Consider the following 24,430-nt stretch of genomic DNA (forward strand, 5'->3'; position numbering starts at 1 on the left):
TTACCTCCACAAATGAGTAACGCAGGCCGCTGTTTGTCCCTTTTCATCACGTTTTCTCTAAAATATTGAAATACTGTTAAAAGAAAAACAGTAGCCCTAATTGCTATAAAAGGCAGGGAATGAGTGAGCAATTATATGTTATATGTAAGACATTTATTTTAACAGTCTATTACATATAAGTGACCAGTCCTGAAATCCATCAAATATTTCTTCTTCTCTGATGAGTAAGGTAAATATGTTAAATATGTATTAAACATATAATACATATAATACATAATACGTATAACATATGTTTAATACATATTTACATGTGCATTCTCGTCATATCAACAGGCAGTATCAGATTGTCAGTATTACTTTGCTTCGCACTCCTCTCTCTTTCTGTGTGTCAGGTACACACACTTTGGGAAAAGAGCACACAAGCTCACTAACACCACAGGATATCACCTTTTTATGACTGGTCTCAGTGGTGTAACTACAGTACACATCCGTCTCTTCTGCATTAGCATGATAGATGTATTTTTCATGCTGCCATTAGGACTGAAGCTGTATGCTGTGCAAGGCTCGTGTATGCTAATGTGCCCCCTCACACCTGCAGTTTCCAATTACCCCTGAGGAATGGCGCCAAGACTCAGTTTGCAGCCACCAGCAATAATATGAGTAATGGCAAAATTACACAAGTCCTTTGTAGAAAAATGAAAAAAAAAAAAAAAACAAAATTAGAAATCATTCAAGAGGGGGTTGGAGAGGGCAGGGAATGAGAGGCAAGAAAAGGAAAGGGGACTGAAGGCTGAGAGAGAAAGAGGAAGTGTGAGGAGGAGAGCGATGCGAGGGCTCTACTGTTTTGCCTTGAAACTTTTGTCACCACACTTCCACTGCGCATTGATTTAACCACTTTGAACAACATCTAAAAAGGTCGCATTCAGAACGCCATCAACTTCGGTGCTTGATGCTCCCCTCAGATCAGAATTCAGCAAGGACTGGGATAAACAGAGAGATGTGAGATGAAACAGAAATGTCTCGAAGCCTCAGTTTAAATACATCAAAACTTGCTCTCCTGCATCATCTCAGTTCCTCAATCATCCGTGCTTTGGGTTCATAACTGATTTTGTTTTCCCTTTCTTGTCCTCTGTCAGCTACAGGCAAATCGAGCCAACTATGTTTTCCTTTTCTTCTTCTCTCCATGCACACACAGCCAACTATGCTGATTAGATATTTGTTATGACCACGTGAGAGAGAGAGAGAGAGAGAAAGGCAGATGATACTTGATAGGTCTATTTTCTGCATGTTGAGCTGCAGATAGTGTGTGTGTGTGTGTGTGTGTGTGTGTGTGTGTGTGTGTGTGTGTGTGTGTGTGTGTGTGTGTGTGTGTGTGTGTGTGTGTGAGAGAGAGAGGGAGAGAGTCAAACAGGGGAGTATTAGGGGTCCTTGCGGCTGCTGGTCTTGATAACAGTGGGCGGAAAAATCAATCACCTCTTTTGACAGCCATGGAAGTAGCCCCGCCCCTTTATTTCCCCACTCCTCCCTCCTGTGTCTGTCTGCTTCTTGTCAACCTCTATTTGTCACTTATAGAAGATGATCTACACAGAGTGGCTGCAAGAAACCAAACACATATGAGCAGACATGTCACAGATGTAGGCATGCACACACACACACACACACACACACACACATACTCAGGCAGGAGGCACCTGGTAAAGCCATGGCAGGATTAGTGAGTTGTATGAGTTGGGTACAGTGAGGAACACATGTTCAGGTCACTGTCTCTCTGACTGAACTATGTTATTGCTCCAAACACTGTTCTTCTTATTATACTCCCCTCTCTGCTTTTCTTTTCTCTCGCTTTCCATTCGCAACCCCCCCATCGCCCTTTCTCTTTCTCTCCCTCATATCTGCACGTGTGTGTGTGTGTGTGTGTGTGTGCGTGTGCACAAACTGAATATGTTTAAGGGGTGAGGAGGGGGGCACCAAATCCGTAGAGAGGACTTGGCAGTTGCTCTTCTCCCTCCCGCTTCATTGCTTTGGTCCTTCCCAAATCCTATTTCACGGTGCCAAGCATCCGCTCCCTGGGATCTCCACAGCTTCCATCTCCAGACGCAGGTTTAAGCCCCTCTCTTGGCACCCAGACTGGGCATGGAGAGAGAAAGCATGTGACGCACATAAGCACCGCCAGAGACACAAACACACCTATTATCTTTGCTCGGAGAGGGACTGGCGTCCTGCAGTGTGCACAGTGCTTACTCACACAATCTTAGTCTCACAAGCTGTATTTGCCACATTTACTAACCTCTGACATGAGTCGAGAGGTCACACATAAACCCCATAAGCTGGTTCACTCTGATGCACATTCATTCATTCATCAACTGAGTCACTCAAGCAATCACTCACACACCAAACACACACAAAACTCATTCAGTCAAGTAACAACAAATCAGTCTAATATGGCTGTTGACACCGTTGAAGTTTCATGAATTAATAAACAGCAGACAAAAGACTATAGGCTTAATTGTCACCTTCTGTTAATTTGTTCTCCCATGATACAGAGTAAACTCATGCTTTAACGGTCCTCCAATTACGACTAATCAAAGCAATTAATTAGCTGCCAAATTACCTGAATCTACACCAACAGAGCCATGGGGTACATGAGAGCATTATTGCACTGAGGCAAGTAATGTGTTTTTGCATAACGGCCACTAGATGACACCAAATAGCTGAGATTACTGCACGCTCCTCTTGGCTCATTTATCCTACAGTCTCTTCTCTGTTACACATGACCACTTATCACCCGGCTGTGTTAGCCCCTTTTGTTTTTCAAATAATAAACTAATGTCCTTTGTGGATCTGTGATAAACCAGTGCATTTAACACAAATACGATCAGCCAAATTGAAACACTGTTGAGGCGCATACAGCACGTATAAAGTATAAGATTTATGAAGCTACGATGACTACTTTATAATAATGTCTCCTTCATCCTTGTTTTCTACAAACTCAGGAAACTTGGCACACTTGTCAGGATTCATTCATTCATGTATTTTGGTTTATAATTGAGTTTGTAATTAAGCTATTTCTAGAAAAAGTCGTGGGAATATCAGATGCACTATCTAAGACTGTTCCTGTCACGTTTTGTAACATCTAATGTATGGTAAATTGGCATTATTATTATTATTATTATTATTATTATTATTATTATTATCATTATTATCATTATTATCATTATTATTATTATTATTATTATTATTAAACAAACAAACTTCCAATTAATTAATAGATTTCAATTATGTTTACAAGTCATTTTATGCTTAAGACTTTTATACTTACATAATCATATCTGTATATGTTTGCCAATGTGCTCGCTCCCCTGGGATGTGTCAGAGTATCTATAGATCCCAAACCTTGCAGGAATTATTGCCAATTCGAAATGAATGCATTTTTTTTTTTTCACGAACCCTCATTCCATATTCTTTGTTTTCCACAGACATTGGTGCAGTGCATTGATACGGGGATCATTTATATCTACAGCATAATAGGATCCAGTGTTTTTGCTGACAGTAGTCTAGAGTCAGAGGCTCAAACTGCAACAAGAGCTGTGATGATTAGAAGACACTTGCAAAAAAATGAAGCTAAAAACCTGTTTACCACTGAAAAAAACTTCACTAGAAAGTTTAAGGTTTCAGCTAATATGCAACATGTCAGCATGGATTGAGCCTCTTTCCTCTTGTTCTTGTTCTTGTTCTTGTTTTTCTTGTTGTTGTTGTTGTTGTTGTTGTTGTTGTTGTTGTTGTTCTTCTTCTTCTTCTTCTTCTTCTTCTTCTTCTTCTTCTTCTTCTTCTTCTTCTTCTTCTTCTCTACTACTCAGCCTGTAAAAATTGTTGCATGTCTGACATGGCTTTGGAGCGAGCTCTTCAAAGTCTATCCTATAATACAGCCACCATCATACACCACCTCAAAATGTTTTTGCACTTTAATCACACTCATTTCACTGTCAATAAGACTGTATACAAGACTGCATGTATATTCACTAGGTGTTTTGTACACGGGTCCTTTTATGATCTAGTTTTGTGTTGGCACGTATTTACCCCCCACCTGCAACCCTGTGTGCATTTTGTATGTATTCTGTCACCTTCTGCCAAGTTTTCATTTAGTGCAGTGCACACAGCAGATTCTACACCTGTTTCATCATATGCCCAGACAACCAGAATATAACCAACACTCCTATGCTTAATTAATGAAATGACTAAAACCAACTTTTTATGCACCTTGGCCTTATCCATAGGCCTAAAAATGGATAAAAGTTTATACTTTTCTGTGCCAAGAGTTCCAAACCCTAAAATGACAAATATTAAAAGTTATTGTAGGACAAACTAGCGGTCTGTCCCGGCTGTATACCGCCTTTAGTCTAAGTGTGATCTGGGTTAGTCTTGAGTCTCGTGTGCCCTGCTGAGGATGAGCAGGTACAGATAATGAGTATCATCATCATCTGCAGCCACAAATGTGTTTGTAAAGTAATCTGACACTGCTTGATTTCTAGAGTAACTCCCTCTGCTTCTTTCTCATTATCTTAGATATATGTGAATAACCAAGAGGACTGTCCAGAAGTACAGATGGCAGATTCAGCCAACACAGGACTGATGGCAACATGAGGAAAGTAACCCACTGCCCCATATGTAGCGCTGCCTCGCCCACACACAGAAGACAGAAGGAAGGAATGAACAATGACCCAGTTCCTCCACTCAGCTGGAACAGTAATAGTAAGTCAGTCAACTATGTGATAAACACAGCAGCTACAGTGTGCTGCTGGTATATTGATATCTGCCTAAGCCCTCCCACATTTTTTAATTCACCACTCTGCTTTTTTTTTTTTGAGGGACAAATAGATAAGAAAGGGATAGACCTATCTCTTCAACATGACAATGACATAAAACACAACATGCATAAACAAAGGGCATGTTGTAATCTGTCCACTGAGGCGGACTCATCATTAGACACTAAGTGCCCTGGGGTCTTGAGGGAGGTAAACAGCGGCATCAAGCATTAGTAGGTCAGAGCTGAAAGTGCTGGATCCCCATGCATTATTAATAGTGTCTGTGCTAATTGAAAGTCATAACTCGGCAAATGAAACGTCTGGGGCAGACATCACACCCTGCCGCCCTGTTGCCACAGGATCCCCCTATATTGAGACGTAGCTAATTTTAGATTTTCTCTTGTTAACAAATGCAGTTACATGAAGTTACATTGTGTGACAAAAGGCACAAGAACAGCAGGTTTGCTGTTGTGTGCCTGCAGTAAACATGAGCCCTGCTACATAACACAGACAGTTCTTCAGACTTCAATTTTTGCTAATCTGTGTACTTATCTGTTTTCGTCTGTATGCCGATTATATTGTGTCATTCAACATTTTTAGCTCGAGTCAATTTTTTGATGATGATATTAATATTTTGTCCAACAAGTCATTGGACTCCTGCATCTTTGTCCTCATTGCATCAACGACTTAAATCGAAATAAGTCCAGGATGTTATTGTGCCATTCTTGTGACAAATGAACTGAGCTAAACAAAGCATCTGATCAAAATGCATTAATAGCATGTATGGCTTTATTAATGGTTAATAAATAATTTACTTCTTACTTCTAATTCTTTATAGAACCATTCAAATCAATTATTAACAACATCCATGACACATAAGATTGGTAGATTTATAAGATTTTAAAAACCTATAATGAGCATATAAATGTTGCATTGTCATACAATCAACCACCCCAGAGTATAAAGAATATATATTATGATGTACGTACTAGCATATAATGTAAAAATGCTGCTTACATGTTGAATAACAATCCAGTAATGTTACATTTACTTAATTTTAAGTACACCTTGCTGAAAATACTTATGTAATTTTATTTGACTATAGTTTTGAATGATGAGCTCTTATCTGTAATGGGTTACTTAAATTGTAGTATTACTTTTACTGTCAAGTAAAGGACAGCAGTGGAATAATTTACTTAATTTACTGATACCACACTGCACAAATTCTCCAATAATCTCAAATACTCTATTACAAATAAAAGTCCTGCGTTCAAAACTGAACAAGTGAAAGTTCTACTATATATTTTAACATTAGATCATTATTACTCATGCATTAATGTGTAAACAGCAATTTGCTGTTGCAGTTGATTGAGGTGGATCTCAATTTTAGCTCCTAGACTTTCACAACTTTTGTTTTGTCCAACAGCCCAATTAATTATTAAATTAACAGCTGCAAATCCTAGAACCACAGATGTCTGACATTTTCACATGAAAAATGACATGAATGGATATTGTTTTTTGTTTCAGCTACTTGAAGGCTATATTGCTGGGTAGTATAATTTATAAGACGGTATCATATTTTACAAGCTCTTCACATGTTTTGTATGTAAAAAACTTAATTTGTAAAGTAACTAGTAACTGAGTCAAATTCCTAGTGGAGTAAAAAAAGTAGGCTACAGTAGTTTGGTCTGATATTAGTGGAGTAGAGATAAAACGTAATGCATAAAATGTAAAACTTTAAGTACAGTACAAGAACATCAAAATTGTACTGAGCATGTGAAACTACGGTCTCTTCTTTTAGTGCACTACATAGACATATTCCGGGGGATGCGAGAAAATCTCAGTGCGCATGCGTAGCGTAGTCATCTGACGGGTGAGCGCTGTGGACGCTTCGCGCTGCCGCTACACCGAGGGCCACCGCCGGAGCACAGAGCGGGACACAGGCTGTCCCCTGCAAGAATAAAACACTTCATCAAACGGAGAGTTAGCAACGAGACGAGCCGGAGGTTTGGAGGTGTGCATGCGGTGAAGTCTCTCCTGAAATGTAGCCAGCGGTAGGGTGAGTGTGGCTCGTTGTGATCGCTCGGTCGCTGCATGGCTCTTCACAGGGATGCCATGAAAATCAGAACAGCCGACTGAGAGACCGCTGCTCCTCGCTATCACAGACACAGCGGCGGCGGCGGCGGCGGCGGTGGTGGTGGTGGTGGTGGTGAGCGATGGATACTGGTGGAAAGATCCACATTAGGTAGCGTTTACGAAGACCCAAGGAGAGCTGCACGTCTCTGTTGCACAGTTTAGTCGCCGCCGGAGCTGTCTAAAGGATGGATTTCACCCTGCTCCGGAATATCATCAGCAGATACGTAAGGCCCCCCCCCTCCCGTCTGTCAACACTGTCACAACTGTAGCTCTGTGTGTATATCCTGTATATAATGCATGTTTCATCTTTCTATTTCTATTGCATCTATGAAATGAGTTGCAGATTGGATTGCACACCACCCTGCGGGAGTGGGGGGGGGGGGGGGGGGGGTGATAAACACGTTGCTCGTCTGCAATGATAAACATTTCACTCCAGCTGCTTTGGCAGGCCATTGACTGTGGGCTTTACAATGTTTTTTGTGAGGCTGAATAGGGAATGTGCCAGTGGCTACAGATGCAGTGACTGCTGGTGAATGTGTAGAATAGAAATGAACTTGGCTGGCCCACTTAAGTTGTTTTAGTGAACTACAACATGCAGGCATGCTTAAACTATCTCATGGCTTCCAGTTGCCCTGGTCTGCATAGGCAATAAATCCCAATAAGGGCTCAGAGACAGACTTGAGAGGCCTTTGTAGAGACTCTTTCTGCTGCGTTAGTTTGTGAACTGGTCTCACTTCCAGCCTGATGGAGCAGAAAGTTCTGCAGGTTAAAATAGACGTGCTCAGTAAAACTTACTCTCACTAACATAGAGACTCCAGCAGGGCCCCTTCATTATCTTTAATTGGTGATGTAGTCTCTCTGTGAGCAGGAAATATCAACATCATAACAAAGCGGATGATGGTTAACTATAACCGTATTACTGGGTGGTGTGGTCTGAACAGGCCGGCGCCATCAGCAGCTTCTGATTATCTGCCAGTGCAGGAAGCAGCTGGCTTGTGGGCAGCTGAATTGAAGACAAGAAAAAAAAAAGTGTCTAGTAAGAACCAACTCTGACAGGGGGCCCGGTGATGGTCATCAGACTGGGCACCTCTGGAGTATCGACACATCTGCTGCATACAATCTGCGACCCTTTAACCTGACCTTAAAACTGGCTCAGGTGCTTTGAAGATAACTATCTGTCTGTGCGCGAGGGTGCATGCTTTTGTGTGTGTGTGTGTGTGTTTGTGTGTTTCTGATTCGTCAAGATTGTATTGTACACATTAGTGTGCACTGTGTGTGTATTTGTGTGTGCAGCGGGCAGGTGACAGTGTGTAGGGAGCTTGACGGATGCTCCAGCAGGGCTAATATCAGGGGAAATCAGATCCACCACGGAGGCGGAGAGGAGGAGGAGGGAGGGCTGGGGTTATTGAAGACGCCCCTCATCTCTCACCCTTTTCCCTTTGCATCCTCACTCTGCAACATTATGAAGTAGACAAGGAATTAATCATTAATTTAACTATCCACATATTGATTTGGAATTGGACAGATGGTTGACATATATGTGGGCTTGTGTTACTTTGCGAATCAGCCTCTGTTAACCCTGCCATATTCTGAACAGCTGCTCCTTAGTGAGACTATGCAGAAGAACAAACATTACATCATGCAAGGTTGCGTGTGATAAGCACGGCGTCCAAGCCTTTTCTCTGGACAGAGAGCAGTAAACTCACATCAAGGTCACTATCCAAATGTAACCAGCCTCCAACGCCTTCATGCTTTTATCAAAAAAAAGAAAGAAAAAAAATGCAGAATTTGTAAATCACCTTCAGCCATTAAAGGATATATGTCTGATTTAGTTCACTCTACTCCACTGGGCAAGTTTATGAGCCTTTCACTTCATATCTTGTTCCCTTATTATCACGCTGTCACTGACTTGTGGCTTGTCCTTGACGTATTTTTATGCGAGGGACATTTGTGTCTCTCAACTCTGCGTTGCTTTTGGTTTGGTTTGTTTTAATATATCTGTAAAGTACAGCACACCAGACTTTTCAGGGTTAGAACGGCAAAGTGCAACAACCACTATGAACGATGGCCATTAGAGTCTGACTTAAACAAACATGAACTAAACAACTCGAACTAAAAAGTACTGTAGACACCCAAAGAAGAAATTTAATCATAAAAGACAACAGTCTTTGTTATGACCTGTGTTCACATGTTTATTACTAAACCTACATCTTGACCACTGGTGCATCAGCTTTCACTCTGCAGCGGGAAACTGTTTTGCCTGATAAACTTTATTGTTAGCTGCAGACAGTTATTCAGATGTATCCAGTGCAGCACTTTATAATGAGAAGGAAATTAAATTTTCTCGAGGCGGTGCATTCTGTCCTGCTCATAAGTCTGTTTTCTAACTCAAGAAAAATCGCTGGTGAATTGAGCCTTTACAGTTCAGTAAATAGTTTTTGTAAAGAAAAATATGGTGTCATGGTGTTTTGCAGTGCATGAAGTTTAAATGGGACATTTTGTTGCGTAATAACCTAAATCTGTTCAACTTTTTTCTCTCTGCTGGAATAAAAGCTAGGCTAAGCCCTCATGCAATAAGATATACAGTATAATAGGAGTGTGTGTATGTGTGCACTCTTGTTCTGGTATGTCAGCAGACCCAGGGCCACGACATGGCAGGAAGAGATTTTTATTTATAATTAATTTATCTGGTAAATGACCTCCAGTGGTTTAAAAAGATAATGTGTGTGTGTGTGTGAGCAGACCCAGGGCCACGACATGGCAGGAAGAGATTTTTATTTATAATTAATTTATCTGGTAAATGACCTCCAGTGGTTTAAAAAGATAATGTGTGTGTGTGTGTGTGCGTGTGCGTGTGCGTGTGCGTGTGTTGGTCAGTGCATTTGTTGCAAGTGTCTCCACTCCCCTCTCTTCCGTGCCCTTTTTGTCGTCTGGTAGTAATAATAATAGCGATGGTGTTATGCCTCAGACAGGCACAAACCGTGAGAAATGCATGAGGTCATGATCTGGATAAGAACGATGCTTATATGTGGGGGATGTTGAAAAAAAAAAAAACCTAATACCTTATAGGAACTTCAATATGTCCTCTTATTTGTACAGCTTACCTTTTATGTCATGTAATGGTCTCTTGTGATAACAGCATTTTGATCTATATCAGCCTCGTGGCCACTACGCTCTCCTGCCTTCAGCTTGATTTACCCTTGTCCCCCTCTATCCTCACCCTCCTTTACATCTTATCTCTGAATGTGTAACTGTTATTCTTGCAGAGACCTCTCACAACCTCAGCAGATAAAAGAGAAAGGCCAGCGATGTCTGCCTTTGATCAAAAAGGTGCCAGCAGGTCCCGGAGTGCTGAAGGGCTTTAGAAAGGTTTCTAGCAACTTTACAGCTCTTTGAGTCCCCGGGCTGGTGTTGAAAGGCCGAACACAGCCTGCTAGATTACTGTTTACCACAGTGGTTCGCACTGCTACAAACGGTTAAGGGCAGTCTATTCCTGTCCCCTGCCCCCCTTAGAGTTGGGGCCCCGGAGGAGAGACAGAGGCTGTAGGTGAGAAAAACACAGAGGATTTGTGTTTGGGCCGAGCTTTTCCCGCTGGCCAGCGTGTATATCAGACACAACAGCCATGCATTGGCGTGCTGCTTCGTAAGAATGATTTTTGTTTCCCACAGCGTGTCCCTGAAGACAGACGTTTCATTAGAAGGCACAGTTTCGAGCCTGTGTTAGCATGTTGTCGGCGCTGAAAGCAAGCAAGATGAGAAAGAGGGTTTTTTAGGATGCAGATTACAGTGGTGGGAGAAAAAGGAGAGAAGAGAAGGACGGGAGACGAGAAGTAGCACAGCTGGATTAAAGACTTATGTAACAGTTGGATCACGGCAAGTCAAGTGGGAGAGGGAGCTAGGGCAACAACGGAATATAAATTTTGTCATTTTAAAGTAATCTCCTAATATTTATCCTTTGATTTTGTTGCAGATATACAGTTATTTGCGTCATCAGGGGCCTGGTGGCTTTTGTCATCAGTGTCAGCTGAGGAGATAGTGTGTACTGGCTGAAGGTCACTACTTTTTCCAAATTTTCAAACCAAAATACTGCTACGTCTGTGTTTTCTGTCTGCACCTGTGAAGCATTTTCCCCATAATATTATTCTCTAATAAATAATTATAACAGCTAATGGCACTTACATTCCCTTTGAGCTAAGTTCCCTCTCCTTACTTAATTAGTTTCTTCCTCGCCGCTGCTTTTGATGTTTTTTTCTTTCATTCTACTTTGTTCCAGAAAAAAGGATTTTTAATAAGTCCTAGCTGAACCAAATAAAAGCACCAAGGAGATCCTGGGGATATTTTCTGGAACAGTAATACTTACATATTTTCCTTAAAATCTCATAATATCTTGTCGAATCCAGTTTCACTGCATTAAATTAAGGAGAAAATGCGACGCATTTGATCTTCAGTCTATACATAACAAAGCCTCCGTGTGAAGCTGTTTCTTTCTGTTATGAACTTGCAGATGTAGCATAGCTGCCGGCATACTGTGTTGCTATGGTGATTAATGGCAAATGAGTAACAGTGGAGTGCATATTTAACAGGTAGCCTCCTTCCTTTTTAGCTGATCAAGGTCTCGAGGCTCCTTTTATCTTTGCCGAATGCTATGGCAGACTTCCCGAGCTTCTACCAATAAGTTATTGCTTTTCTTTCAACATTCCTACCCAAAATTTACACAGAGAGGGTTTGATAAGCGATTATGCTACTTTCTCTGATTAGATCAGTGAAACTTTGCTCATACATTCGGATGCACAAACAGGATTAGGTTGTGCCAGTTATTCATAAATTCATTACTAGGTTTGTGTGTAAAATCCTTATTATTAAGTTCTTTGTAACTACTAGCTAGTTGCAGTTGTGTAATGTAAAGTGTAAATGAAAATAATCAATTATTTATACTGGAAACTCACCTATCCAAAGCTATTCAACTAGTCATGTTGCGTAATGTTTTGTTATTTTGGGGATATTTGTGTTATTATGTCATTATGAAAGAACAATTTATGAAGGGTCCATTCAACTTTTACCTTTCAATCTAAACTGGTCATACTGTATATTAGGGAGCGACATTGGCTTTGTCAGTTAGCCCAGTTAGCTAGTCTGTAGTCACACCTGGTAGTTAGGGGCCATAAATATTCACTAACAACTAATGTGTGAGAACTATGTGAGAACTGTCTTTTTCTTACATTTAGGCTCTCAACATACAAAGAACAGCCACAATCGGCCACATGGCTGTTACTGTTTCAGAAACATTTGCACCTTCATATTTTAAATTGCTCTCAATAATAACATTTTTCCAATTATCATTTTCTATATTCTCATAATGGTGCCTGTTAAATTGATAATCTACTCAAATGTATCACATCCTGCACATGGATGTTGTGTAACCATGTTTGTATGTTTCTACATCCTCTGTCCAGCTGACATGAGCAGTTCATTAGGGAAGAGTTCAGTCAGGGGAATTTGATCTGTGAGTTAATGAAGGATACCTGCTCAACATGCTGTGTGCCTCTGCAGCACAGCATGGTGTGACGGTGGAGGAGGGATGAGACATGATGATTTTAATCAAGCCAGTTAATGGTGTATACCTTTTATTACACCTCTGTGGTAGAAAGAACCTACATCATGAAGACAGCATGGATAGATCCTGGCAGTACCGGGGTCAGGGGTCATTTTTCCACTATGAAGATTAACTCATCCATAGTCCTGTAAAAGGCTATGGAGCAATGCATCTGCGAATGTTAGGCACGCCACGAGAGAAAGCCCGAACTAGAAATAGTAAAGCAGCATTTCAAATGTTAAAAATAGCAGACCTGCATCTGTTCTCTCTCATGAATTCAGAGTTTGAACAGTTGAAAAACATCCAGCCAAGAGAGTGCACCATTGTACAGTTTGAAACATAAAAGGAAAAGTTGCAGTGGTGGGACGTTTTCTGTTATCAAATCCATCCTGTCATTGTTGATGATTGATGTAAGACCAGCCTCTCTGTGAGGAGGCTGTTTCAGTGTTGTTAATAAAGACAAAGCCTCCATGTCCTCCAACCAACCAGCCAGCCACTTTGTCTGATGGAGCAGTAGAATGAAAAGGGAACAGTGGGCCGGGGGTTGATACGGATCAGTGAGGATTAATGATCAGATAACTACAAACCACAATGCAATCTCTCTGCGTCTTTCTCCATCCCTCTCCCACAGTCACCATGTCAGGGTGTGACACTCGCTAAGAGAGGAAACAGTGCAGATAGAGTGACGACGGGATAAATGATTAAATCAGGGAAATGCGTATTTAGGAGAAAACTGTAAACAGAAGTAGAAGTGGAAAGAGGTAGATATTATGTTGACTTATATGTAGATGGAGATATGGTTGAAACTGCTATAATATTTATGAAAAAATATTTCCAAAAATGTTGTATACCACAACATGGATCAAATGATGATCCACCGTTGCACTGTATGACACCAAACACTTCATGTGTGTAAAACAAAAATCTATCTCAGTAACTAATTGTTACTAAAAGTTACACTTTGCTCAAAATCACTCATTTAAGACAGTAAATCATAATGATCAATTTCTGCCTAGCCAACCTGTATGTAAAATATGGTTTTCTTTGTGTGAGGGGTCATTTAAAGTCATCATTTAATTGATCTTTTTCATTTAACGTCCTCTCTCCCTGATATAATGCATTTGTTATTAACTTGTATTGATTAATTATTTTAACAATATGACCAGTTTGTTTTGTTCTGGAGTAGACTGTATGTTGATTTGCTGGTTGAGCATCTGTTCTAATATTATTGCTTGTTGTCACTATCCTCAGTTTATTTTATGGGATTCAGTTAGAGTAGTTGTGTTTTATAGGAAACTGTAGATGTTGTCCTTTAGTAACAGATTCATTGCACTTACTGTAAAGTTCTGTTTATTGTCCGACCCTAGATAAAGAGCCTGTGTTTTTACTGCACACTTGATTTGATTATTTATAACTGAAGATGTTGTCAGAGCAATAAACAGTTTTTAAAGAAGCAATGTGTGAGAATTAGCCAACTATCCAGTTCATACTCCAAACAAATAGGGGGCAGCATATTGCCAAAAAGCTGCGGTGTCCGCACCTATCATAAGAAACAAGGAAATGCAGTCTTTGGTCCCTCTTCCCCCCTCTCCTTCCCTTGTGGTCATTGGACATACTGGGACAACGTTAGCTAACGTTAGCTTGAACAAATCTAAACTCAGCAGAGGGCTGTTGATTGGGGAATAATGTTTTCCACACAGGTTTAACTTGCAGTCTGATTATGTTGCTGTTAGGCTGTTTCCTTCATTATTGTTAGAGTGACGACGAAGTCAGACAGGGAAGATGTGGTGGTGGAAGGAGACGAGGACGAACCACGAGAGGTTGAGGAGCATCAGGGAGAGCAGCAGCATCAATAGCTGAACTTGAGGAATGACGTTGAGAGCGGACAGCTGCAACACAGGTTTATAGTCTACTCACAGTTCCTAATACTCAATTCTCTCACGTTGGACTGAGGGCAGATTAGACGCAACAGCGCTGACCTAATATTGCTTCTTGAGGTACAAAGATGAGACCACGTGCTAACTTCAGTAGATGTCTTTGACAAAACGTCAAAACTGTTATTTCCTCACGTTCTGTTGATAATCTTAGTTAATTTTTTAATGTCCTAAACTAAAATACTGACATATTGCCTCTTTAACATGATCATTTTAGCTAGCTAACGTGATGTTAGCGCGCATTATTTGAGGCATGTTTGAAGAACAGGACCCAGGGAGTTATTTTTGACTTTCTACTGACACAGTTTTGACTTTAGACCAGTGAACATGACACTCTATATCTCTACAACAGATTGCATGTATTTTTAACAGTTTGTTTTGGTCATTTACATTCCCTTTACAAAGGAACTTGTAAGTGTAATCTGCCTTGGTTTTACTCTTTCTTTCTGTCATTATGTGTCATATTCTTCTGTCCCCCTGCGACTCCTGCCCCTGCTGCTTGCTCCCCCTCTGTCTGCTTCTCTTTTTTCCGCCTCACTTTCCATCTCTCTCTTTCTTTCCATTTCACTGTATCTCTCTGGGTCATGTTGCCCTCCTAATGTTTTGAAGGGGTCTCAAGCCGGCTGACACTGTTGGCTTCAAGTCTATTTTTATCCCCCTGCTAAGCGCCTGTTGATCACAGTGGATAAGTTTAGATGTGTGACTCTGAGCTTTTCACTATTGTGATTTGCTATTTTTTCCTGCAGATTTCAGTCAGGAAAAGTTAAGTAGCCTTCGTTTGAGCTTGTGTCCAAACTTATGCTTGTTAAAATTTATGGATTTCAAACTACAAGGTTACTGGGAATCAATGTAACAAGATTAGAGTGTTAAATTTACATCATGTGGACTCTTAACACAAAGACATTAAAAGTTTTGCTCATTGGCAATGATGAGCTATATCTCTGCCAAAATGTTGAGGACATTTAAAGCAGTGAAGCGCTGCTTCCACTGAGGTGCTTGTTCCAGAACTTTTCTGCTAATGGTCAACACTTCTGATTTGAGCTGTGTCAGGCAGGCTGCTTTGCCAAAGGCTACGCTCACACTGCCCACTCAGGCCAAAGCATTAGGAGCCATGTAGGAAGCCAGATGGAAACAAACAGCTGAATGTTGTGGTCGCTTCACTCTTGTTTTTTTCTTGTAGAGCACTTGTCCCACAATAGTTTTTAATGAAGGACACCTTGGAAAAAATATGTGCTGCGCTAAAATCCCAGAATGCACTGTGTTGGTCCCCGGGGAGCTACTTAGACATAATATAGATGAGAGATGAACAGAGATGGAGGTTTGCATGCACACGATCCAATATGTATTCATTATTTTGTATCTAGACATTAGATTCACAGAGTTGCGTGTTGTTGTGGACCTGTGCAGAGGAAAAAGAATAATGAGCGGCTGCAGTGAAGTGCAGACTGCAGAGTGGTCCTGCAGGAAGAATTGAGAAGATAAATGACAAATCCACACTTGTGTGACTCAGAGCTGATCCCACCTACACACATCAACAAACATACGCTCATCCTTTAGTCGGCCCTGTCTTGTCTGCGCGGTTGTTTGTTAAAAGAAGTTATTGAAGTCGTGTAACACAGTCTTGTGTAACATTCTGTTTCTTGATCGCAATGTTAAATCCAGGACAGTGTCTGTCTAAGCTGATCGAAATTTTGAAAGGAGTTAATCATTAATAACATTTTCATTATAATTGATATTACGTCTGTTTCATTGATTTGGTTTATTTCATTGAGGAATAAATCGAAACTAGTTGTTTAGTGGCAGTATACCAATCCAACTTTTTCTCTCTCAATACTAAGTGGTAAATGGCGTACACTTAACTAGTACATTCCTAATCTTATCAACCACTCAAAGCACTTACATGCCACATCCACCCATACACTCACACATACCGACCTCAAATAATGAGGCTACAGTTACTGTGAGACTAAATTAATGTAATTAACTAAGAAAATGTGATGTTGTGAATCGGCCACATCATGGCCAATACCCGATCGGTTTAAAAAGGTCAGTATCGGCCCCACACTACTGATCTGATGCATCCGATCAGTGCATCTGTACTATTTTGTGTGATCTCAAACAGAAAACCAGGAAAATTCTCACATTTGAGAAGCTAGAACGAGTAAATCATTGACATTTTTGCTTAATAAGGAATTGATGGATTATCAGTATAGTTGGCAATTGACTGTTTCTCTAATCCTTTCAGCATTAGTGTTGCTATTGCTGAGAACAAAATACAAAATTGTGCATCCTATAAAATTTGGTATATTAGCTCTGTGGTGCAGAAGACGCAACTTCGGATAATAATTATAAACTACAGATGTATAAATATGTAGCAGACCATGTATAGTTCATACTGTGTCAGTCTGCATTTGGTAAAAGCATGGTTTATAGAAATTTTGGCATGAGTGTAAAGTGTTGGTGAGGGTTGGTGACATTAATTTTAAATTGAATCAATGTGGTTATAAAAATACAAGTCAGGTAATAGTAAGTAGGTCATGAATTGTAAGTGAATGCAGTTGAACAGTGTGATTCAACCCATTTCTTCCTCTCTACCTGTTTTGCTATTTATATCTATATATGATCTCTGTCTCCCTCAGTGTGTGGGGGAGGAGAACTGGGTGGACAGCCGGACGGTGTACATCGGGCATAAAGAACCCCCTCCGGGAGCTGAGGCCTACATCCCTCAGCGTTACCCCGACAACCGCATTGTCTCCTCCAAGGTGAGCGAGCCACAGCCCATGAGTCAGTGCCACAGCACTGTTCATCACCACGCTATTCCTTTGTTTCATATTCAGACAACCATGTAATCCCTATTGTGGCCATGTTTTTTAAGGATGACACATTTCGCTCTTCTCGTGTTCATCAAGCTGTGCGTCAGCATTAGTCTTGCCAGAGGGATTGTTACGATGCACCATTGTCTCTCTCCCTGTTTTTATGTGTGTGGTAGTCATTTTGCTGTCACTCTGTCCCACAGTACACCTTCTGGAACTTCATCCCCAAGAACCTGTTTGAGCAGTTCAGAAGAATCGCTAACTTCTACTTCCTGGTCATATTCCTGGTCCAGGTGAGATTTTCATGAAAACTACGACCTGTTTGTAAATTGTTTAATCTGAAAATACAGCTAAGGAAGGAAGTACTATCCTAGCTCTCCATTTGTTAAAACAAAAACGAAAAAAACTTCCTATGATCTCATGAATGGCAGCTTTTGTGATGTAATGTTTTTCTTTCCTAAGTGAAACTGGCCCATGTTTATTTATAGTCCATGGCTTTGCATCAAGATATTTGAAGGGCAGCTGGAGAAGTTCAGACAGCTGAACGCTGGCCATATTTTTCATACATACAGTACGTAACCATGTAGTGTAGATGAGATTGCTGATTATTCTTTTTAGTAGTTTTTTGAAGAAAGCTTAAAATTTACGAAGCTCAAAACTTAAACTTAAAGTTGGCTTGACTTGCTCTTGAATCTATGGAACCAGAAAATCTGATGAAAACATTTTAAACACAGCAGATGATTTGGTGTAATTTACGGGACTTTACTTGGAACATCAGTGTCAGTACCAAAATTCATGGCAGTTCATCCAGTAGTTGTTGATACATTTCAGAAGTCAGTAAGTTTACTTGACTAACTTTTCTTATAGTTTCTCGTAGAATTTAATTGTGTAGATCTTTGAAACAGAGAAAAATATCATTCCATATGAGCCATAAACTGCCGTACATGACATTTTTGCATTTTCAGACGTTTCTTGACCCTCATAGCCTTAAAATTAACTCATGGTTGGTTAAAGACCCTGCCTTCATTGTTTCCCAATTTCACAATAAGAGCAATTATCCAAGATGAATAGTTGAATCCTGCACCTGTTCTTGAGGTTACCTGAATTACCAATATAATCTGAAATTGCTACCATGATATTATCCTGAAATGATGAGCGTCGTACTGCACAGTGTCCGTCTGTCTAAATCCGAATCAAAGAGAAACACTACATTGCACTACATGTTGACGAACTCATCATCGATTTCTTTACCAGCAGTTTACCAGAATGCAATGCAGCTGCTGCTTGGGTCTTTGTGTGCTGTATGTTTTATCAGTAGCATGTGAAATACTGCACCCTCTTAATGAGACAAACTGGGCATGGCACACAGCAGCAGTGTTTGTGCTCCTTTTTTCTTTTTTTTGTTGACGGCAAAGGTCCTGCTTTGCTGTATTGCCCTCCTGTAAGTGCAGATGGGATACATAAAACAAGATTTGATTACTGGGATACTTTAACTTTGTGAGATTGGTGCTTGATTCCTTATTACAGAAGCTTTTCCCTGCTGCACTTCCTTACTCAGCGTTGCATTACTTGGCATCCTTTCCCCTCTCTTCTCCGTTCCCCCCCCCCCATCCCTTGCATCTTCTCCCCACTGTTCCTCTCCCTTGCAGCTTATCATCGACACCCCCACCAGCCCAGTCACCAGCGGCCTGCCCCTCTTCTTTGTTATCACTGTCACCGCCATAAAACAGGTAGGACACACACAAACATTTCCAGGAAATATTGCCCTCAACGATCATCCCCCTCACACACACTAACTCCCCGCCTCAAATATACACACAAACATACACAAACACACACACACACATACTCTCTCTCTCTCTCTCTCTCTCTGTCTCTACCAATCGGCTGCTCTATTATCTGTATATACGCATTCCTCTCTGAGCGAAAGGACATGCCATTGAATATGTCTGGTGATGTGAGAAATATGATAATGAATGGTCTCCTCTGTTAATCACTCTAGCTGAGTATCCCATGCCCCTGGGAGATGCATCCTCTCCACCACATCTCAGTACTGAGGGATGGGGTACTATCAGTGATAGATGAAGCTGTTCTGGCTAAGGAAGCCTGAGCTTTACTGGGACATAAATCTAAAACATGATGTGTTGGCTAGAAATCCAGGAAAGAGGTCACTAAGCTCAGGGAGTACGATGCTAATTAATTACAGTGTATGACTTTCACCTCTCCCCCTCTCTCTCTTGATCTCATGCTACGCTCTGGCCCTGATTCTCTCTGCACAATAATCTATATTTTGTGTTTCTACCCTGCCAACAAACACATTGGCTTTCTCTTCCTCACAATCTCTCTCGCTGCATCCCTCTTGCTGCATCTCTCTCAGGGCTATGAGGACTGGCTCAGACACAAAGCTGACTGCTCTATAAACGAGTGTCCGGTGGACGTGGTGCAGCAGGGGAAGGTGGTGAGGACGCAGAGTCACAAGCTACGGGTAAGAATGGCCTCATTAGAGCAATATAGCACCTGAGGCCACAAAGCAACACCACTGTACTGCTGCATAGCTTACTTTTTCTATATCTGTCGCTCTCACTCCCCCCTTCTCTTCCTCTCTGCAGTCCTCTCTAACGTTGTTTCCTTCCTCTCTTCTTCTCTCTTTTCTTTCCCGCCAATTAATTTCCCTGAAGTAGTAGTAGAGGAACAATCGGTGTCCCCTGGCACACCATGCAAGAGGTCCCTGGAGAATGAACAGGACTGATGTATTTCATGAGTTTGGATATTGCTGTCATCGCTCCCTTATGTTCTCTTATGTCATTCTGATGCAACAGTAGATCACTGTTTGGTCGTGTGGCTCAGTCTAATTCCTGGATATGTCTTATATGACTGAAATTTAGCAAATTAGTTATGGTAAGGGGTAGGGTTAGCATTGTTCTACACACATGTGTAAAACAAATCATTACTTAGTAGGTGGCAGTGTCACGAAAAACTAGAGTCCTACAAATGTGGCCCTGAAAGCAGCCTCCTCTACTGGAGTGACTCAAAGTGTGTTAGCTCCAGTGGTAGATTGATGTGACATTTGGAACTAAACTCTTGGACCTAAAGCATTAAAACACACTCACAGTTACCGTGTGTAATATCGGTTGGTAACCAGGACCGAAGTCTTAAAGGAAAAGGCTGGTGTTACCAGCCAGCGCTGGACTTTAGGGAATTTTTACAAATTTGGTGCAAACATTCACCTGGACTGAAGAACGAAGTGATTCGATTTTGGTGGTCATAGGTCAAAGGTTAGGGTCACGGTGAGAGTTTGTCAGCCTTATTCTGATTTGTTGGTTTGTAGCCTTATTCTGGTTGGGTGGGGGGTTTGTAGTCATGTTCTAATTGGTTAATTTGTAGCTGTATTCTGATTGGTCGGTTTGCAGACGTGTTCTGATTGATAAAATCAGAATGTGGCTACAAACCGACCGATGAGAATACAAATCCATCGGTCCGTCCCGTTCTCATGAACACAATATCTCAGTGATGCCTTGAGGGAATTTCTTTATGGTTTCATCTAAATTGGCTACAAATAAATAAAAAGAAGTTGGAGTTCTTTGTGGTCACTATCGGTCCATATAAATTCTACCGTGGAAATGAATGACTCCAGCGGTGTTCATTTTCAGGCAATGCTGCAGATTGAAAGGATGATAAAGAGATGATAGAGTAGAGAAAATAAGACACCCATTAATGTAGTTTTATTTACAGTAGTCATAATCCCGGTACCAGATGCAGGGTTGAATGTCAACATTTCTGTTGAAAAACAAGAACCAGTTTCACTGAGCTCGCGTGTTGCTGCAGAAATCTCTCTCATATCATCCCAGCGTGAATGAAAACAGAGGTGCTGCATAATGTGAATGTCTGGCTCAGCATCTCCTATGTAGATGTATAGTATATTTCAGATTTGTTTCCCCATTGTGTCAAGAGGGTATTTAAAAGGTGCTGGTGGGTCTCGTTTCTGCTGCGTCTGCTGCTCCCGTCGAGTGTGTGGGATGTAGAGGGTCATCTCAGAATGAGGCTTCGACACAGCTACACAGCCTTAAAGGTTACAGAGTGTTAGTTTGTGTTACCATAGTGGTTTTTTTCACTGATTTGATTAATCAGGACAGACATTTTACATTCACATGTAAAGAAACTCCTTCTGTCTGTTTTGTCTCAATCTGTCACTGTCCCCGTCTTTCTCTCACTTAGTCCTTTCTTTCCGCTCCTCTCTCCATCTGTCTCTCCGTCTACTGCTTTTTTTTCTCTACCAAGGTTTCTCACTTCTGTAGATCAAACACAGAGGATTAGAGTGTGAATTGGGAGCAGGAATAATGATGAATATATTAATCATGCAAAATCAGAGAGCGTGTGTCATGTGTATGGTCACCGTGGAGATGGGATTTATCAGAGCTTAAGCCTGCTCCGCTCGCATAATCTGTTATGCAACTTCTTAATCCTTTGGAAAAAAAAAAAAAAAAGGGATGTTAAAGGATGAGCAGACGATTACCCGCAGGTCTGTCTGTGTGTCTTTTACTCTGTGTTTCCGTGAACCTCTTGTCAAAATACTTACAAAAATACAAAAGCCATTGCGGGGTGTGTGATGTGCCTGTCCTGCTCCGTCAGGTGGGGGACATCGTTATTGTGAGGGAGGACGAGACTTTCCCCTGTGACCTCATCCTGCTCTCCTCGAGCCGTCATGATGGGACCTGCTATGTCACCACCACCAGCCTGGATGGAGAGTCTAGTCACAAGGTGCCAGGACTAGTACCTGATTTTTAACTATAATAATGTTTTTTTTCACTTAACCTTAAAGTTACCATATTTAATTACCTAAAAAGAAACACCTTAAAGGTTAACATGGGTCTTTCAAATGTCTGGGAAGTTAAACAGCTATATTAAGGCCTTCTAAAATGCTAAAATGTCAAGCATTTTTTTAATCAAATAATGCATTCCTACTCTTGAAATAATAGAACAACACATTAGTATAATGACATTACCAGCATTGTTGCAGTGTTTTATATACTTACATATAGTGGGAAAACCTTTTTTATGTCAGTGACAACAAAAGAAAACAACAGCACTGTCGCCAGGCATTATGTTTTATTGGGAAGTAAGTCTTTCTTCTTCTTCTTCGTACTTATATAATGCTTTACAATAGTTTCACTAAGCACATTTGGATTTACACTATATCTTACCTGTTTACGGTTTGGAAATTTTCAGTTCCCTCCAATATGTTAATTTAGAAACTGACAGTTTTTTGGTTTTGGCTCCAGATTTTAAACTGATCAGGCTTGATGAATGTTTAATAATTTAATCTTTTAGATTGACAGATAATTAATCAGCAATATTCACCCCAACCAAGGAGGTTAGGTTTTCACCCGTGTCTGTTTGTTTGACTGTTTATTCTTCAGCAGTATTATGCAAAAAGTGCCGAACTGATTTGCATGGGCCAGGGAAGAACACATTCAATTTTGGTAAAGATCTGGTTAGGGGCAGATCCATTTTTTTTTATCATTTTCCTTAACATTGCAAGATTTTTGTCAATTTCTCAGGAAATAGTTTATGGATCTAAAAAAATCAGAAATATTTATGGTGCTGACATCTATGACTTTGTACAATTTGGTGCAGATCCAGCTAATTACCTGGATCCAACAGTGAATACAGGCTCCAATGAGTGCCCTTCTAGTCTGAAGATGTCACCTTAGTATTTTTCACACTTTTCTGACACAATGGCAAAATATAAATTGATTAATGAAGATAATAATTGGACAAGTAATGAAAAGAATAATTAGTTGCAGCCTTACAATTTTCAATCAAAACATGCAGTCAGACTCACAGAAGATGTCACACACCGCATTTCACATTTTCACCTCTCTGATGTTCATCGGTGTCACTCACATGACCATATGCATGGCTGAGCATACACACACACGCACGCACACACATATCCCACAGTGTAGCGAAGACTACTCTACCCACCCTCCTCATACATGCCCCCGGGGCGACCTCCCGCTGTGTTCACCTTCCCAGCATGCTCTCCTCTGCTGACCCGGGGAGGGCTTTATTAGCAGCTCACCTCCCTGGCTGTCCTGGTCATTTAGAAAACCTGCAGGAAGCCAGGCTGAGGAGTCAAATGAACCCTGCTCTCATTAGCGGCAATGGGTGACATTTTCCTCTGTTGTCTTCTTCTTCTTCCCCCTTCCTCCACCTTTCTATCTCAGACCTATTATGCTGTACCAGATACCATGGCCTTTAGAACGGAGCAGGAGGTGGATTCGCTACATGCCACTATTGAATGTGAACAACCGCAGCCTGACCTCTACAAGTGAGTCTGACATACACTCCCTGATGCATCTTATACACAGACCTGCCACCTCTTAGAAATGAATCTTCCTTTATTGATATGTCTTGATTTGATTTCGCTGTGACCTTTCACAGATTTGTGGGACGGATCAATATTTACAAGGACAAAGAAGAGCCTGTAGCTAGGTGAGTGTACTTTTTAATATACTTTTCCTTTAGTTTTGAATTTTTTCTCTGATTAAATAAATGTTTTTAATGGTGTTTTTGAAATAAATACAGCCAGGGCTTCTGTTTTATTCTTGCAGACCACTTGGGGCTGAGAACTTGCTCCTTAGAGGAGCCACACTGAAGAACACACAACATATTTATGGTAGTAAATTGCAGATTCACACTGCTTAACAGTTAAAGGAAAGGCTGATGTCATTATTGTCTTGGTAACTCAGTGTTTTCTCTCCTCTCAGCTGTTGCAGTCTACACTGGCATGGAGACCAAGATGGCGCTCAATTACCAGTCTAAATCTCAAAAGCGCTCCGCTGTAGAAAAGTATGTGTAATGTCTAAACTCCTCTCACTGCATAATTTAGAGTTGTTCTTTGTGGATTGGTTCAGGTTCCCGATCCATGACCCCAACCCTTACTTTCCCCTTTGTCTCTCTGCAGGTCGATGAATGCCTTTCTCATAGTGTATCTGTGCATCTTGATCAGTAAAGCGGTGATCAACACTGTTCTGAAATACGCTTGGCAGTGGTCTCCCGACAGAGATGAGCCCTGGTACAACCACAGAACTGAGAACGAGCGCCAGCGGCACGTGGTCCGTTCATCAACCTCTACTTTAAAAACGCACC

At 41.0% G+C, this 24,430-nt stretch overlaps 1 protein-coding gene across 1 annotated transcript in view; it reads left to right on the top strand.

Moving 5' to 3' along the window:
• Positions 1-7,079: 7,079 nt before the first annotated feature.
• The window catches only part of LOC111218357 (probable phospholipid-transporting ATPase IH), a 28,777-nt gene continuing 11,426 nt past the window's right edge, over positions 7,080-24,430 (top strand). Inside the window, exons 1-11 of the mRNA XM_022740624.1 lie at positions 7,080-7,162; positions 17,105-17,227; positions 17,482-17,571; positions 18,928-19,008; positions 19,656-19,763; positions 21,908-22,036; positions 23,506-23,609; positions 23,723-23,773; positions 23,893-23,957; positions 24,049-24,130; positions 24,246-24,396. Coding sequence (XP_022596345.1) covers positions 7,124-7,162; positions 17,105-17,227; positions 17,482-17,571; positions 18,928-19,008; positions 19,656-19,763; positions 21,908-22,036; positions 23,506-23,609; positions 23,723-23,773; positions 23,893-23,957; positions 24,049-24,130; positions 24,246-24,396 — 1,023 coding nt within the window. The 5' untranslated portion in view covers positions 7,080-7,123. The remainder of the gene's footprint in view (positions 7,163-17,104; positions 17,228-17,481; positions 17,572-18,927; positions 19,009-19,655; positions 19,764-21,907; positions 22,037-23,505; positions 23,610-23,722; positions 23,774-23,892; positions 23,958-24,048; positions 24,131-24,245; positions 24,397-24,430) is intronic.

Source organism: Seriola dumerili, unplaced genomic scaffold (assembly GCF_002260705.1).
Source record: "Seriola dumerili isolate Sdu_G_001 unplaced genomic scaffold, Sdu_1.0 BDQW01000052.1, whole genome shotgun sequence".
Classification (NCBI taxonomy): domain Eukaryota; kingdom Metazoa; phylum Chordata; class Actinopteri; order Carangiformes; family Carangidae; genus Seriola; species Seriola dumerili.